Consider the following 16300-nt stretch of genomic DNA (forward strand, 5'->3'; position numbering starts at 1 on the left):
CTCAAAATATAATTTATCTCTATTTCAAAATTGAGCTCTGGCACCTCTATAAATCCCTGCTTCCCTCTGTGAAGGGCCTATCTATTTACTTTTATGTTGAGTCATCACCCTTCTTATTAAAAAGCACCCGCTGGAGAGCACGCTGTCGTTTGCATTCATTATAATTGGTTTATTTTGGGTATGACTTGACTGGATCTCTTTTACCATGAATTACAATGTTTAGTCAGTCCTTGATCTTTAAAGGTGCTCTGCATTTATGTTTTGCGGTCTCAAAAAGGGCTAGCGAGATACCATTTTGTTATATCATGTTATGATTATTTTGAGAAAGTGTTGTCATCCGAGTTTTGTTATTATAGCTCGCTAGCTGATTATGCTATTGATATGAGTAATTGTGAGACCTATGTGTTATTGTGAGTATGGTTAGTTCATAATAATTACTAAAACTTGAATGCTGGCTTTTCATGTTTACAACAACAAGAGCAAACAGAGTTTGTAAAAGTTTTTCTTTTTCTCTTTCAGTTTGTCAACTGAATTGCTTGAGGACAAGCAAGGGTTTAAGCTTGGGGGAGTTGATACGTCTCCGTCGTATCTACTTTTCCAAACACTTTTGCCCTTGTTTTGAACTCTAACTTGTATGATTTGAATGGAACTAACCCGGACTGACGCTGTTTTCAGCAGAATTGCCATGATGTTGTTTTATGTGCAGAAAATAAAAGTTCTCGGAATGACCTGAAACTCCACGGAATATCTTATACTAAATAATAAAAAATCCTCGCCAAAGATGAAGACCAGGGGCCCACACCCTATCCACGAGGGTGGGGGGCGTGCCCCTCCCCCCTGGGCGCACCCCCTACCTCGTGGGCCCCCTGGATGCCCTCCGACGCCAACTCCAACTCCATATATTGGCTTTCGGGGAGAAAAAAATCAGAGAGAAAGTTTCATCACGTTTTACGATATGGAGCCGTCGCCAAGCCCTAATCTCTCTCGGGAGGGCTGATCTGGAGTCCGTTCGGGGCTCCAGAGAGGGGGATTCGTCGTCGTCGTCATCATCAATCATCCTCCATCACCAATTTCATGATGCTCACCGCCGTGCGTGAGTAATTGCATCGTAGGCTTGTTGGACGGTGATGGGTTGGATGGGATTTATCATGTAATCAAGTTAGTTTTGTTAGGGTTTGATCCCTAGTATCCATTATGTTCTGAGATTGATGTTGCTATGACTTTGCTATGCTTAATGCTTGTCACTAGGGCCCGAGTGCCATGATTTCAGATCTGAACCTATTATGTTTTCATGAGTATATGTGTGTCGTTTTTGATCCTATCTTGCAAGTCTATAGTCACCTACTATGTGTTATGATCCGGCAACCTCAAAGTGACAATAATCGGGACCACTCCCGATGATGACCATAGTTTGAGGAGTTCATGTATTCACTATGTGCTAATGCTTTGTTCCGGTTCTCTATTAAAAGGAGGCCTTAATATCCCTTAGTCTCCAATAGGACCCCGCTGCCACGGGAGGGTAGGACAAAAGATAGCATGCAAGTTCTTTTTCATAAGCACGTATGAGTATTTACGGAATACATGCCTACATTACATTGATGAACTGGAGCTAGTTCTGTGTCACCCTATGTTATGACTGTTACATAATGAACCACATCCGTCATAATTATCCATCATTGATTCGGTGCCTACGAGTTTTCCATATACTGGTTTACGCTTATTTACTTTTCCGTTGCTACTGTTATCATCACTACAAAAATACCAAAAACATTACTTTTGCTGCCTTTACTTTTGTTACCGTTACCACCACTATCATATTACTTTGCTACTAAACACCTTGCTGTAGATACTAAGTTTTCAGGTGTGGTTGAATTGACAACTCAGCTGCTAATACTTGAGAATATTCTTTGGCTCGCCTTGTGTCGAATCAACAAATTTGGGTTGAATACTCTACCCTCGAAAACTGTTGCGATCCCCTATACTTGTGGGTTATCATATCTTCATTTCGTTCGTAAGTTTTGCTTTTTGTTGCTCTACATATTGGCAAGTTCATTGGTTCACTCAATTTTGCAACTTGATTTGTATAGCCCGGACGTGTTGTACCACATAACTAAGGTAGTCCATTTACGTTCATACATCATTGGATGAAGCTTAAGGGGCATGGTGCGCAGGATGAGGATTCTTTTTTTTTGAACGGTCACCCGGGGGGAGGGGGGGGGGAATCCCCACCTGAATATATTGCTCAAAAAGCTACCAAAGCCAAGAGTCGCCCCATAAGCTTTGGCTGATCCAGTTTATAAGGGAAACTGGATCGAAAACCTAAATAAGTTGATCACGTTTATGAGAAAAACCGAACCGAAAATCATAAAGGTAACAAGGTTACAGAAGAAGAGAAAAAAAAATTGACACCCAGGAGAAGGCACGACTTAGCTAGCATGCAGAAAGATTAACACCACGAGAGACACAAGTAGATGACTATCGTTGAATTTGGAAATATGAATGCAAAAATCTTGTTGAAGATTCGGTTATCTCGGATGTAATGTTCGTGGAGGAGTCCGGATCAGTATGTGGACAAATAGCGTGCTCGTTTTAGAGGTGCAGGTTGAAAATGCACTAATGATACAGTATGTTGAGACGAGTACGCATTTGGTGCCACTGTATTGGTCCGGAGACGTTCCTAGAACGCCCACCCACTTGTACGATTGTACTGCCCGGCTGAGTAACTCGTCCGGACATTCCACGACGAGGAACGATCAAGATCGATCAGACATTGCTGCAGAAAAGAAGCATCGATCAGACATCCAGACATGGAGACTGTAGTGAACTGGAGCGTCGTGGCACGCGTCTGTCGAGCCGGCCGGGGACCAGCGCGTCCTCTCCGGCACGGCGTGCTGCAGTGCCGCCGCATGGAGGCAGCATGGGAAGCAGCTACAGGTAGCGGGGACGCGAGCTGGTTGGCGGTTGGTTGGTTGCCGGCGGGGTGCATCCCCGGCGGATTTAATCCGGTAGGCCGCGAGGTGTCTCCGTCGGCAGGGGAGCGAGGCGTGGTCCAAGCACGGGAACGAACGGCAACACCCATGAATTCGCGTGCACACCCCATCAATTCGCCCTCGTTCCCCCGATCAGGTTGATTGATCGCCGCCCCGTTACCATGGATGACCGGGGTTCGGAAAGGGACCGGTCGGCGGCGACGAAGACACAGTCGCCGTCGGGCGTCGCGCGCCATGGTGGCTGCTTCCACGCCCAAGTCGCAGCCGTGGCTGCGCGAAAACAGTGTTAGGCTGGTTGTAATGGGGAGTATCATATATTAGTATCATAGTATCATATAGTATTCTATTTATTGTCATGCATGACACAAAATTGCATAGCATTTAATATGATACGGTATCATGATATGATACTACACCTTCTCTTTCTTCATTTAATACTATGACACCTCATCAAAATAGCTTAGTTGGCATGCATGATACTAGCTATGATACTACCATTACGACCAGCCTTACTAGTAGTAACTAGCAAGTAGCAACATCAACGAAAATAAAGAATGTCGGTCTACTTCAAAGTCAAAAGTTGTTGTTAATTCCTACCGCTGACGTCTGAATGCTGATTTCCTTTCCCCAGCGGGAACGGGAGAAAAGCAACGGCCGCCACGGCAAACATAAATCAAATATTATTGTCTATTGGGTTCGACGGGACTAGAGTACTAGACTAGAGGTTGCTCTCCTAGCCGGCGGTTTTGTATGAAACCAGGCATTTGACTCCCTCGTGCAATTTACACATAAAACCATAATTTTATTTAAAAATTGCCATTTATCAATGCTGATTAAATCGGTATACGAAATTAAGAAAGAAACTAGAGACCAATGTCACGACCGCCGGCATCCCTAAAAGTCCGTGGCAAACCTACGAACCATATAGAAAAAAAGTACGAGCAAAACAAACTTGGAATTTAAGAATGAGTGTGGTACCCAAAGACAACACCGCCAGAAAATAATAATTTATCATGGGCATACCTCGGGTCTAACCACAAGGTCAAACTTCAGGTTATTATTAGGAAGCTTCTAACCAATACAATCAACGAATATACGGCATCTATACATCAATGCTACTGGCTTCCGACATGAAAACAACCCTTGGCTCACTAGTCTTGAGGCCACCACGCTAAGGCTGGTCATAGTGGGAGTAACATAGGTAGTAACATAGATGCCACATAAGCAAAAATGATGATGTGGCAAGTAGTTAATGAGGAGAGAGGCAAATAGAGTAACATAATATGTTACCATCACATAGCGGTTTCCAATGCATAATGAGTCTACAAAGTAATAAATGAAGGCAACTATGTTACCACACCTATGACACTACCCACTATGAAGGTAGTAACATACACTAGTAACATATGTATGTTACTAGTCTAAGTTACTCCCCACTATGACCAGCCTAATGCCCATACCACTAGGAAGCGGGGAGCCGCATCCAGCACACTCAGGCATATTTATGTTAAGACGCACCGCCTCGAAACGGCCCATTTCGGCTGCCAAGGCCACAAACTGCAGTTCCCATGAACCCATGTGCCGCCACAAAAGGTCTCACATAGTAGCCCCATCGCCACTATGACAAGTTGACAATCACTGACAACAACGACACCAAGAAGGAAGGGCGGAAGAGAGCGGCTCGGTTCTTTGTCTATCATGCACATGTTTCTCTGCATTGGATCTAGAACAAGGGCGCCATGCCACACCTTCACATTGTTGCTTCAATCACTATTATGGCCCCGAGAAACCCCGTTGTTCCCACCTACTGCACATGATTCATCAGCATGCCTCCTCTAACAACGTCAACGAGGAAGCCAAGAGGGGAGGATAGGTACATCGTGTATATGAAATAAATCCCATAGTTTAAAATAATATTTCATATGCATTTTCTTTCGAAGCAAGTATTTCCGAAAAAAAGTACATTATGTATATGAAAAATGTTCAACGTGTATCAAAAGGATGTTCCACACGTATACAAAAAATGTACAATCCGTATTGAAAAAATTAGACATATCTTAAAAAAAAGACAAAAAAAAGGATGGAGCACGGTGAAGAAAAGCAGAAAAAAACGGTAAAGAAAGAACAAAAAATGAAAAATCCAATAATGACAACATAGAGAAAATAGATAGTCTAGCCAAAGGCGCTAGAGTACAGGGCTGGCCCACGCCATTGAGCCCATAGGAAAGACCGAGTTACGACTCGTAACGGGTGAAAACAGGGAGATTCTATTTGTCGCCCGCCGGCGGCAAACAGCAGTGGCTCGGCCTCAGGGCCTGTGATTCGCCAGCCCAATTCGCGGCAGCGAGTTCGCTGCTTCGTTTTTTTCGTTCGTTTCTTCTGTTGCTTTTTTGTTTCCTTTTATCTTTTCTGTTTTTACATTGTTTAATTTTCAATTTTTCTTTCTGGTTTTCCATTTATTTCCCCCCTTTTTGATTAATACATTAAGAAACTATTCCATTGTGTATTTTTTGTTTTTTCATTAACATGATAAACAATCTGTGTTTCTTATGTATTTTTCTTTTTCCATTTTTTTGTATTATATAAGATTTCATCGTGTATTAAAAAATATAAATAATATATTTAAGAAATAGTTCAACATATATTCATAAAATGTTCAACATATTTAAAAACAAATTCATTGTGTACTTAAGTACTGTTCAGCATATATCATAAAAATGTTCAATGTGGATTAAAAATTGTTCAGTGTATATCAGAAAACTATTCAATGTGTATTTGAAAAATGTTCAACGTATAGTGTTCAATGTATATTTAAAAAATTAAGCATATGTAAATTATAAATGTTCAGAATTTGAAAATTTTGTTTCACTTTTAGAATAATTAGTTATGTTTTTATTTATTTTAATTTTTGACAATTGTTCACGTTTTGAAGTTTGTTTGTATTTCAAAATTTGTTCACAATTTTCATACATTATTCGTATTATCTAAGAAAAAATGGTCGCATGTTTTCAAAGAAACATTGATAATCTTTAAAAAAATGTACTTTAACTTTAGCGCTGCGTTTTACGACACCTTAGTCGCCATCTCGACTGGTAAGTGACGCTGCTGACCAGTGTGAGGTCGGCAATTCGACTCCCCACATGTATTATTTTATTTTTCGTGAAATATAAATTTGCTAGACGTCTGCGAATGGGCCGACCCGTTTGCACGCCTCTTCAGCGAAAGCTCGACTATTGGACGCATGCGGGCATCCAATAGGAGCTCTTTATGAAATAGCCTCGTGGGCAAGAAATTGTGTGTGTGTGCGTGTGTAATATCTCACCTTTATCAAGCCCACATAGGCTCTCTTTTTGGGTAGGCTCACTTCCCTTTTTTTTAAAGATATCTATAACTTTTTTTCAAACGTGCCAACTTTTTTTTGAACACAGTATAGACGCAAGCGCTCATATACACGCGCATACACTCACCCTTATGAATGTACACACACAATGCTTGGATCAAAGATCCCAAAAATTAGAAAGTAACTTCCAAAACTAAGAATTTCAATAAAGCCTCTCACATACACCTTCTATATGGTAATAAATTTTGGAAGGCGGAATTCTACCAAGGCATCAAGAAAGGCACTACACCGGTAGAGGTTTTAGAGAGCCCCTTTAGTCGCCCACCTATTAATATGGGAAGCCTTCAACTGTGAATGAACTTGGGACGGGATGATCCCCTAGAAGTGTCGAACCACAAGGTCTTCACTGTAGAGCCAAGGAAAGATTCTAGTTCAACAAAAAATCAAACTAACAAAAGCACTAAGACACACTGACAAAAACTGAACAGATCGAAAAGGCCGGTCCTGCAAGGACAAATATTCTCAACCCGCAAGAACAATTGCACCGAACATGCAGAGAAACCATAGATCTAGTTCCGAGGCGTAGCCCGGTAAAGCATCGCCACAATAAGGCACGGGGAGATAATAATGTTTGTGAAGTTTTGAACTCTCGGAAGGAAGTGAACTCATGGAATAAAGCATTGCCACAACTAGGGCACGGGGACATAATAACGTTTGTGAAGTGTGAACTCTTGGAAGGAAGTGAACTCATGGAATAAAGCATCGCCACAACTAGGGCATGGGGAGATAATAACGTTTGTGAAGTGTGAACTCTTGAAATGAAGTGAACTCTCGGAATAAAGCATCACCACAACTAGGGCACGAGGAGATAATAACGCTTGTGAATTTCAAATTTGATGCACCTTGTGTGTTTCGAGGTACAATATTTTCCTTTTTGGAGTTAATAACGATCGATGCACAGTTGCCCTATAAAAAGGATCAATGCAAAGTGTTTTCATCGCACAAACGATGGATGCAAAGTGTTTGATCTCACAAATGTTGCGTCGAACGTGCAATTTTATCTCAGCAAACGCTTACATTACATGTAACAAACAACAATGTGTATGTAACCAGTCCACAAAACAATCCCTAGAAGAAATAAACAAGAAATCCCATGCATCTCCCAAGCCGCAGGGTCCACCCACCACGGCACGAAGGAAGCATGAATGAATGGATCAACGGATGGAGTGCATATGCTTAATCTCTGGGTCGTCCTGGTCTCCACCCCTCCTCCTGAATCTTGAGCCCCATGTACCTGTTGGACCCAGTTTCATCATCCAAACACATGCAAAAAATGATCAGGAAACGTACGTCGACACACATATTTGAATTTCGTGGGAGTAAATCGGATGCAGGAGAAGAAGAGTTGAAGCACAAGTCCGACCTGCCGAGCATCATGACGGTGGCCTGCGGGTTGGTGCCGGGGGAGTACTTGAAGGTGGAGCTGTCGACGACGCGGAGGCCGGCGACGCCGATGACGCGGTAGTCCGGGTCGACGACGGGCCCGACGTGGCAGCCGCCGTGGTAGTGCCAGATGGTCATGACGGTGTCCCGGCAGTACTGCTGCAGCGGGCGCGTGTCCCGGGGGTGCCGGGGCAGCAGGTTGAGGAACTTGGCCAGCGCGGCGCAGTCGAAGGCGGCGTCCATGGCGCTCGCGTTCGCGTAGGTGAAGCGGGAGAAGGCCCGCGACCGCACCACCCGCTCGATGGTCTGGATCCCGCCCACGCACCGCTCCACGTCCCTCGGGTCCCGGAAGTAGTTGAAGGTCACCGCCGGGTTGGCGTGCGGGTCCGTCGACCGCAGCTCCACGTGCCCCGTCGAGAGCGGCCCCAGGATCTTCTCCAGGATGAAGCCGCCCCGGAACGCCCGCCGGTCCAGCCCCTGCATCACCTCCGCCGCCCGCCTCATCGCCTCCGGCGTCCTCTCCCTCGGCGGCAGCGTCCCCAGCTGCCCCGTCTGTTATCGGTCATTCACGCACACGTACTAGTTAATTAAGGGCACCGTCGAGGCATCGATGGCATTGCCATTGCCACGTTTGGAGTTAGTATGGAGAAGGTGTCGGTCAATAGTCAATACCATGGGGGAGAACATGCCGAAGGAGTGGCCGCGGCGGCGGGAGTGGAGGGGGATGCCGAACTGGGAGCCGCTGACGCCCTCGATGAAGCTGCCGAAGCGGGTGACGCCGACGACCTGGACCAGGGAGAGCGCGACGGGGACGGGGGACGGGACGAACACCGAGTTCATGGGGTTGTCGGCCACGCCCTGCCCGACCATGGGGCGGTCCACCACGGCGCGGACGCCGTGTTTCTCCAGGTGCGCGCGCGGGCCGACGCCGCTCAGCATCAGCAGCTGCGGGCTCCCCAGCGTCCCTGCCGCCAGGATCACCTCGCTCCTCCCCACGCCCCGCAGGTACACGCGGTGCTGCACCCCCATCGGGTCCGTGAACACCACCCCGTACGCCACCGGGCTCGCCGACCCCTCTGCATTTAAATGTGGCTCAGACCAATATCGACTTGCATACGTACATGCATGGGGCATGGCGTGCACTGCATGTGCGCACCTCTGCGCCGGAAGAGGATCTGCGACACGGTGGCGTGCAGGAACACGGTGAGGCGCCTGGGGTTGGCGCTGCGGAGGAAGTCGGCGGCGGTGTGGCGGCGGCCGGCGCTGTCGAAGATGGTGCCACCGATCTTGGTGCCGGGGACGTGGTCGACGGTGTAGCCGTTGTCCGGGGTGACGCCGGCCTGGAGGAGGCCCTCGCGGAGCGCGCACTGCCAGCGCGGCACGTCCGGGCGGAACACCAGCTCGCGCTCCACCCACCGGTACGACGCGTTCACCAGGCGCGCGTCCCACCCGGCGGCGCGCACGTACTCGCTGCTGGCGCGCGTGTAGAAGCCGGCGTTGAGGCAGCTCCCGCCGCCGAGCACGCGCGCGCGGGCGTTGACGACGCCGTCCTCCGACACGAACCGCTGCGCCGGCGACCGGGGCGACGTGTCCGCCAGCGCGTCCGCGAAGTGGTACTCGCTGGACACGTTGCGGTTGCCGTACGGGTAGCCGCCGCGCTCGAGGAGGAGCACGCGCGAGCGCTCTGACAGCGTCGCCGCCAGCGGGCAGCCCGCCGTGCCGCCGCCGACCACGATGTAGTTGTAGTGGGACACCAGCGGCGCGTCCCGCGCGTGCCGCACGAACCTGAAGTTGTACCTCTGCCTCTCCGCCTCCTCGCCGGCAGCTTCCTCTCCCTGCTGCTGCGAGGCGGCGAGTCTGATCCAAAATGAGCCAAGAACCGTCGCGACGACGACTAGCACCACCGGTAAGCCGTGAAGGCCAGGCGCCGCCATGAATTTCGTCAGGGTAATCTAGCTTCGCCATTGCTGGTAAACCTCTGGTTCTGTTTATATAGATAGACGGGGATCGTGATTCGAGTTCGATTAGATAAAGAGTAGTTGCCAATTAGGGGTGCAGATGCGGGCTGATTGATTCCTAGCTAGTGCAAAGATGAGCTCCGAGGGATCCGGACGAGCGATGATAGAAAGAACAGAGGCGTCATGGGGATCCTTTGCATGCAGGCTAAAGTAATTAGCCTTTTTTTAATGGCGAGCGAGTGTTGTCGTCTGTTTTTTTTAAACAGAAGGTTAAGAACTCCGCGTCAATCGATGCATACAGCCATCTTTATTTATTATTCAACATAGCTCTAACAAGAACATACTCACAGCCACCCGAAGCCACCAGTCACACTTACATAAGTTGATAGTGGAGTGTTCTCATTCCCCATATCTAAAACCGGTGTCATCGCCGACCATCCACATAACGTATCGAAACCCACAGCCGGTGCAGCAGACCAAAAGCATACACCACATGCACACGTTTTAGACGCCGCCATCATCATCGAACCGCTGACCCATCTTCAAGAGAGAGATCTGCATAATCCTTGCCAGTCCGTCCATCCGTCAATGCCACCACGGTGCCACCACCACGCGCTCGTCCGTCCAGACGCGAAGATTCTGGAAGATCTGTTGTGCGTAGCACCTGCCGACCAGGCATGACACAACGTAGCACCTATCGGCCAAGCATGACTTGACATCTCCACCGAAAGCTCCGTGCAATACGAAGCCGCTCCACCTCCTGCCTCTGTATTCCAGCTTTGCTCCACAAATGATGCTCCCAAGAGAGAAAACGACACTGCAGTACCATCATCGTCCGATCTGGAAGACCAGATTCTAGGGTTTCCCCCGGAGCAGCACGAGTGGGTCGACAGTAATTACACGACGATGCCTTCATCAAGGTAACGACACAGAACACCGCCATCGCCTGCAATCGTCTTGGTTTACACCGGCAACTATGTCTTCTCGACTCGCAGCCGAAACTAGATGGCGTATCTCGAGATCTGACCATCCAGCCTCGGGCCGACCACCTCTGACGGAAGAGATGGCCACCACCGCCAGCGGCATTGGCCAGATCAGATCTGACCGGAGGCGCCGCCGACCAGTCACCCATGGCCACATCCCCCTCCTGATCCGTCCTCCCCACGAAGCCGCTAGAGATCGAAGGGCGAAGATCAAAGGGCGATCCCGCGCCGCAAGTCCCTACAAACCGCGGGGCTGCAGCCTAGATCCCTGTCGTCCCCATCACCGGTGGCACTTGGCTTAGCCGGCACACGTCTCTGGGACGATGCGGTGGAGGAGAAAGGGGAGGGGGCGACGGCCGGGGCAATGGGGTTGGCCCCCTGATCGCCCTGGAGGAAGCGATGTGTGTTGTCGTCTGATGCAGAAGAGATTCAGTGGGCGTTACCTTCATATTGGATGTACCTTCTTTTTTTCGCGAGAATATCTGGATGTACCTTGCTCCTGGTTGATCTTGCCCTTAGTGTCATGCTGGGATTCTCGGAAAGGAAAATTACTATCATAACAGCAACTCTAGCACAGTGACATATCGGGTCGGTTGATATAATAACCGTCATAAAACGGAATGGAGTTTGTCCATCAGAACAGATTCGATGGAACTCCAACGTAGATTCCCGCCATCTCCTCGGGGCGGTGAGATTATGGTTTCTTGCCCCGCATTCGTGACGGTGCCATATGGTGTCAGATGCTTCAGATCGATTAAAGGGTTCAATAGTGACGATGGCTCCAGGACGCTGGTCCTTAAGGGTATGTGCACAAAAACTTCCTGACTGTCATCGACAAGGTCATGCCAACTCTGGTAGGGAAGCGGTGACAGCGGCGTGTTGGCGGCTTGTTCTGGTGGTGGCAGTGGTCGTTCGGTGGTCTAAAGACTCCGATGAAATTTTTAATATGCCAGGGGTGCTTTGTACTTCTAGTGAACCTTTATAATAGATTTTGAAGCTTTTCACACACACACACACACACACACACACACACACAGAGAGAGAGAGAGAGAACTTCCGGTCTCTCCAGGCCTGCAGCATCTCGCAATTATGCATTCTTTCTACCGTCCATTGCACTTTTTAGAAATCTATTAATATTTTGGAACTTAAGATTTTTTGGCTTTTTTGCACCGTTGTATAATATTTGTCCCATTGTGTTCTTGATAGTGGAACCCAACAATGAAAACTTTAGAAAATATATTAGATGACTAATTTTTTAACAAAATTGTATTTCTCTAGACTTCAAAGAAAACGTGTTCCATCAATAAGTTGCCTCCTCTCAGGCTAAAAGAAAAGGTTCCATGGCATACCACATGAGTGGTGCATAACTGTTTGAAGACTGGACAAGCTTTTGGGCATGTGTCTTATTCTTCAGTAACTTGGTCAACGTGGTAGGGCGTGTGTGCGGTAGTTCATAGGGGTGAGTGTATGTGCTTCACATGGGAATCTATAATTGTACCGTGTTAAAAAACTACCTAGTCTACACCACTTGCACGTAAGGTCGCTCTCGATGTCAATGTTGCACTTTTTACTTCCTCTTGACGGATGGGCATTGGTTGTGTGGTCAGGAATCATCGAGGGGAATGCTTGCTTGCTTGCAATGAACAAATCCATGGTATTTCTGATGTGAAGTGGCTGAGATTATGCAATACTTTTTTTAATACTAAGAATAAACGACGTGTTTAGTTTGACAGTTTTCCACCGTCTCCCGATTACACCGCTTAGCAAAGACGTTACCAGCATTTGGCACGGCTGGGCCCATTTCAATCGCCGTGCAATCCGATACACCGGTTCATAAAGCCCAAAACGGGGTATACCTTGTGGGAACCAAAAATGCCTGATCTCCTTTTCCGCTCGCCCCCAACCTCGCCTGTCGCCTCCAGCAGGATTCTCTCTCTTTGACGGCTCCCTTCTTTGCCGCGAGCAGTGGCGCCGGCCGAACTCCGCCCCGCCCTCCCCTTCCCTCCCCTCCCCACCATGAGAAGCGACGCCGGCCGAACATCCCCGATCCCCACCACGAGCAACAGCTCCAGCCGGCCCTCCTTCTTCTCGCGAGCAACAACTCTAGCCGGATCTCCCCCTTCTCCGTCGCTAGTAGCCATGCTGGTAGCGGAGCTCTCCCCATCCCCGTCCTTCTTCGTCGCAAGCAGGCATGCCGGCCGGGCCTCTCCCTTCTCCTTGCTTCTTTTCTGAAGATCTGGTATGGGAAACCAACCCTTCATCATACCGAACACATCACGTATTCAGCCAATCCCCAGCCTAATACACTGTATTTTGATTACAAATTTGAAAACATTACCTGACCTGAACCAAACGCGTCGAAAATGCATTTCGACCCCATCCTAGTTCTCAATCATTTCCATTAGGTGTGCTCTTGATGTGTCTCGAGGTAAAAGATTCACGACAATTAATCTAGTGTCAGCTTGCTTCTCCCTAGTGACACTACAAGAAATATGTCAACGAGTGACCTTCTGTCAGTGACCCTGAAAGAATTGGTCAGAGATCTATGACCATTTGAGGCCAATTGGTCAAAAGCTGTTCGGGGGCTCCAAACCCTAAACTATAACGACCATTTTGGTCAGAAAGGTCGTAATTTTCATACACGAAGTGGTCATAAAGCAGATAGCACTGGTCCGCTGCCTTATTTCTAGCTGATCATGACCAATATAGATGGTCATAACCTTGTAAATTGTGGTGGGTTCCTATGACTAGGCGCCACCTCATCAGTTTTGCCTATGTGTCATGTCCATGTGTTAGTTTCTGCCCTAGGTTGTGAAGCAACCTATATTTCTGTCATTCCCAAAATTCCCAAAAAAATCTCATAAATTCTTTGGGTCATATCTTCGTCAAATATGTAAAAAACCTTCCTTGCCTAGTTAAAAAATAATTCAGAAATATTCATTTTCCTATTCTGTTCAGAAAAACGCTTTGTGAAGGAAATGCTATTTATATATTCTTGATTGCCCTCAAAATTTTTGGGCACTATTTCCTATCCAAATCATTACCTCATGACAAAATTCAGCTCCATTTCCCCAGTAAATCTTCCTCGGCAAATTTCCAAATTTTTGTCCACCTAGAACCTGTGAAAGAAAATGCATATCCTAATGAGTTGAATTTTTGCCACATATTCTATATGCCTATGTAACTTAACTACACCAAATTTGAGCTCAGTTCATTTAGCCAATTTCTCTCATTAAGTTTCCAAAGTTTCTGTGCAGAGAAGAGCATTGTGAAGGAAGTGCTATTTATATATTCTTGGTTGCCCTCAAAACTTTTGGGCACTCTTTCCTATCCAAATCATTGCCTCATGACAAAATTCAGCTCCATTTGCCCAGTAAATCTTCCTTGGCAAATTTCCAAGGTTTTTGTCCACCTAGAACCTTTGTGAAAGAAGTACTAGCTATGCATATCCTAATGAGTTGATTTTTTCCACATATTCTATATGCCTATGTAACTTACCTACACCAAATTTGAGCTCATTTCATTTAGCCAATTTCTCTCACTAATTTTCTGAAGTTTCTGTCCAGAGAAGAGCATTGTGAAGGAAGTACCACTTTGGAATGTCCAAATGGTATCCATTTTCTATAGTGCTTTCCTATGCCCAAATAACCATCCTCCACCAAATTTCAGCTCAATCCATTCATTATTTTGAGCCCAGCTTCAACATTCGTATTTATGTCCAGTGTGGTACTTTGCAAAGCAAGTACCACCTAGGATCCTCCTTTTGAGCTGAAAATTTGTGAAGAAATTATTCTTAGTATATGATCATCCTCAGCCAAAACTCACGTCCATTGGCCATGTGCATTTTCCGTACCGCTAATCAAACACTTGGCTGCTAATTCATCTTTGAGCATAGTTCGGTCTCCTCATGAGAATCTTATGTTGTAATTTTCTTCCTAGCACCTACCTGGGGAGTGCCCAACCTACTAGACATGCCTAGGCCTCCCAGAACGCATGGCAACGCCATGGTCATGCGGTGACCATGCGGCGGGCATGTGAGCTTATGCGCTCTAGAGTTGGGCCCCTCGGCCGCCGTCCAAACCTCGATGTCTCGCCACCAAACCATGTATTTCTGATTAAATAGATACTTATTTATCTAGAAATGATTTTTGAAAAAAAATAAAGACCAAACTATGAGGCATCTGCAGTTCAAATTTGACCCGCTTCCTATTGAATCGACGGGAATTTGTCTTTTTCACTAGAGGTGGATCAAAAATTTTGACACCCAAACATTTTGTCAATTGTGCATTAAATATGGCCTAGTATTTTATAAAATTGATTAGGTCCAATTTTGCAACAAATATATGGTAGGTCCTTCACAAAAAAAACTCATTTCGGACACTCAAAAATGGAAAATGTATTTTTCGTGAAAAGAAAATGAAAACTCCCTTAGGCAACATTGTTTGACATTCCAAGATGCACCCTTTTGCACAATATGAGATCATTTGAACAAACTATGCCATGAATATGGTCATAAGATTGATAATTTGGCTTGAAAGCCATGAATCTTCACGCATGATAGCTCATTTTTGAGAACACTTTTTTAAAATAATTTTCATATTACAAGTTTATTATTTTTCCTGGAAACTTGGTCACATATAATGACACAATGCGAAGGTTTTGCAATTTTTTTTGATTTTTTATGCCCGTTTCAAAATGCGGTCAAAATGGTGGGCTTGACCGTTCCTAGCTAGAGGTTGAATCTTGGAAAACTTTTGATATTTCTCTGATTAAATAGATACTTATCTACCTAGAAATGATTTTTGGAAAAAATGAAGAGCAAACTATGAGGCAGATGCAGTTCAAATTTGACCCGCTTCCTATTGAATCGGCAGGAATTTGTCTTTTTCTCCAGAGGTGGATCTGAACTTTTGACACCCAACCATTTTGTCAATTGTGCATTAAATGGCCTAGTATTTTAGAAAACTGATTTGGTCCAATTTTGCAACAAATATATGGTAGGTCCTTCACAAAAAAACTCATTTCTGGCACTCGAGAAATGCAAAATGAATTTTCCGTGCAAAGAAAATGAAAACTCCCTTAGGCAACATTGTTTGGAATTCCAAGATGCATCCTTGTGCACAGTATGAGATCATTTGAACAAACTATGCCATGAATGTGGCCATAAGATTGATCATTTGGCTTGAAAGCAATGAATCTTCACGCATGATAGCTCATTTTTGAGAACACCTTTTTAAAATAATTTCCGCATTACAAGTTTATTATTTTTCCTGGAAACTTGGTCACAAATAATGACACAATGCAAAGGTTTTCCAATTTTTTGATTTTTTTGATTTTTTATGCCCGTTTGAAAATGTGGTCAAAACGACGGGAATGACCGTTCCTAGCTAGTGGTTGAATCTTGGATTTTTTTGATGTTTCTCTGATTAAATAGATACTTATGTACCTAGAAATGATTTTTGGAAAAAATAAAGAGCAAATTACAAGGCAGCTACAGTTCAAATTTGACCCGCTTCCGGCTGAATCGGCGGAAATTTGTCTTTTTCACGAGAGGTGGATCAAAACTTTTTACACCCAACCAGTTGG

The 16300-nt window shown here is 46.0% G+C and overlaps 1 protein-coding gene across 1 annotated transcript; it reads right to left on the reverse strand.

Moving 5' to 3' along the window:
* Window positions 1–7566: 7566 nt before the first annotated feature.
* Window positions 7567–9707, reverse strand: LOC119292991 (protein HOTHEAD-like). The gene is made up of 4 exons (XM_037571613.1): window positions 8930–9707; window positions 8446–8849; window positions 7754–8325; window positions 7567–7624 (listed from the first exon to the last, which is right to left on the reverse strand). The coding sequence occupies exons 1-4, from the start codon at window positions 9705–9707 to the stop codon at window positions 7567–7569; spliced, it is 1812 nt and encodes a 603-aa protein (XP_037427510.1).
* Window positions 9708–16300: the final 6593 nt, after the last annotated feature.

This window comes from Triticum dicoccoides, chromosome 4B (assembly GCF_002162155.2).
Source record: "Triticum dicoccoides isolate Atlit2015 ecotype Zavitan chromosome 4B, WEW_v2.0, whole genome shotgun sequence".
Lineage (NCBI taxonomy): Eukaryota > Viridiplantae > Streptophyta > Magnoliopsida > Poales > Poaceae > Triticum > Triticum dicoccoides.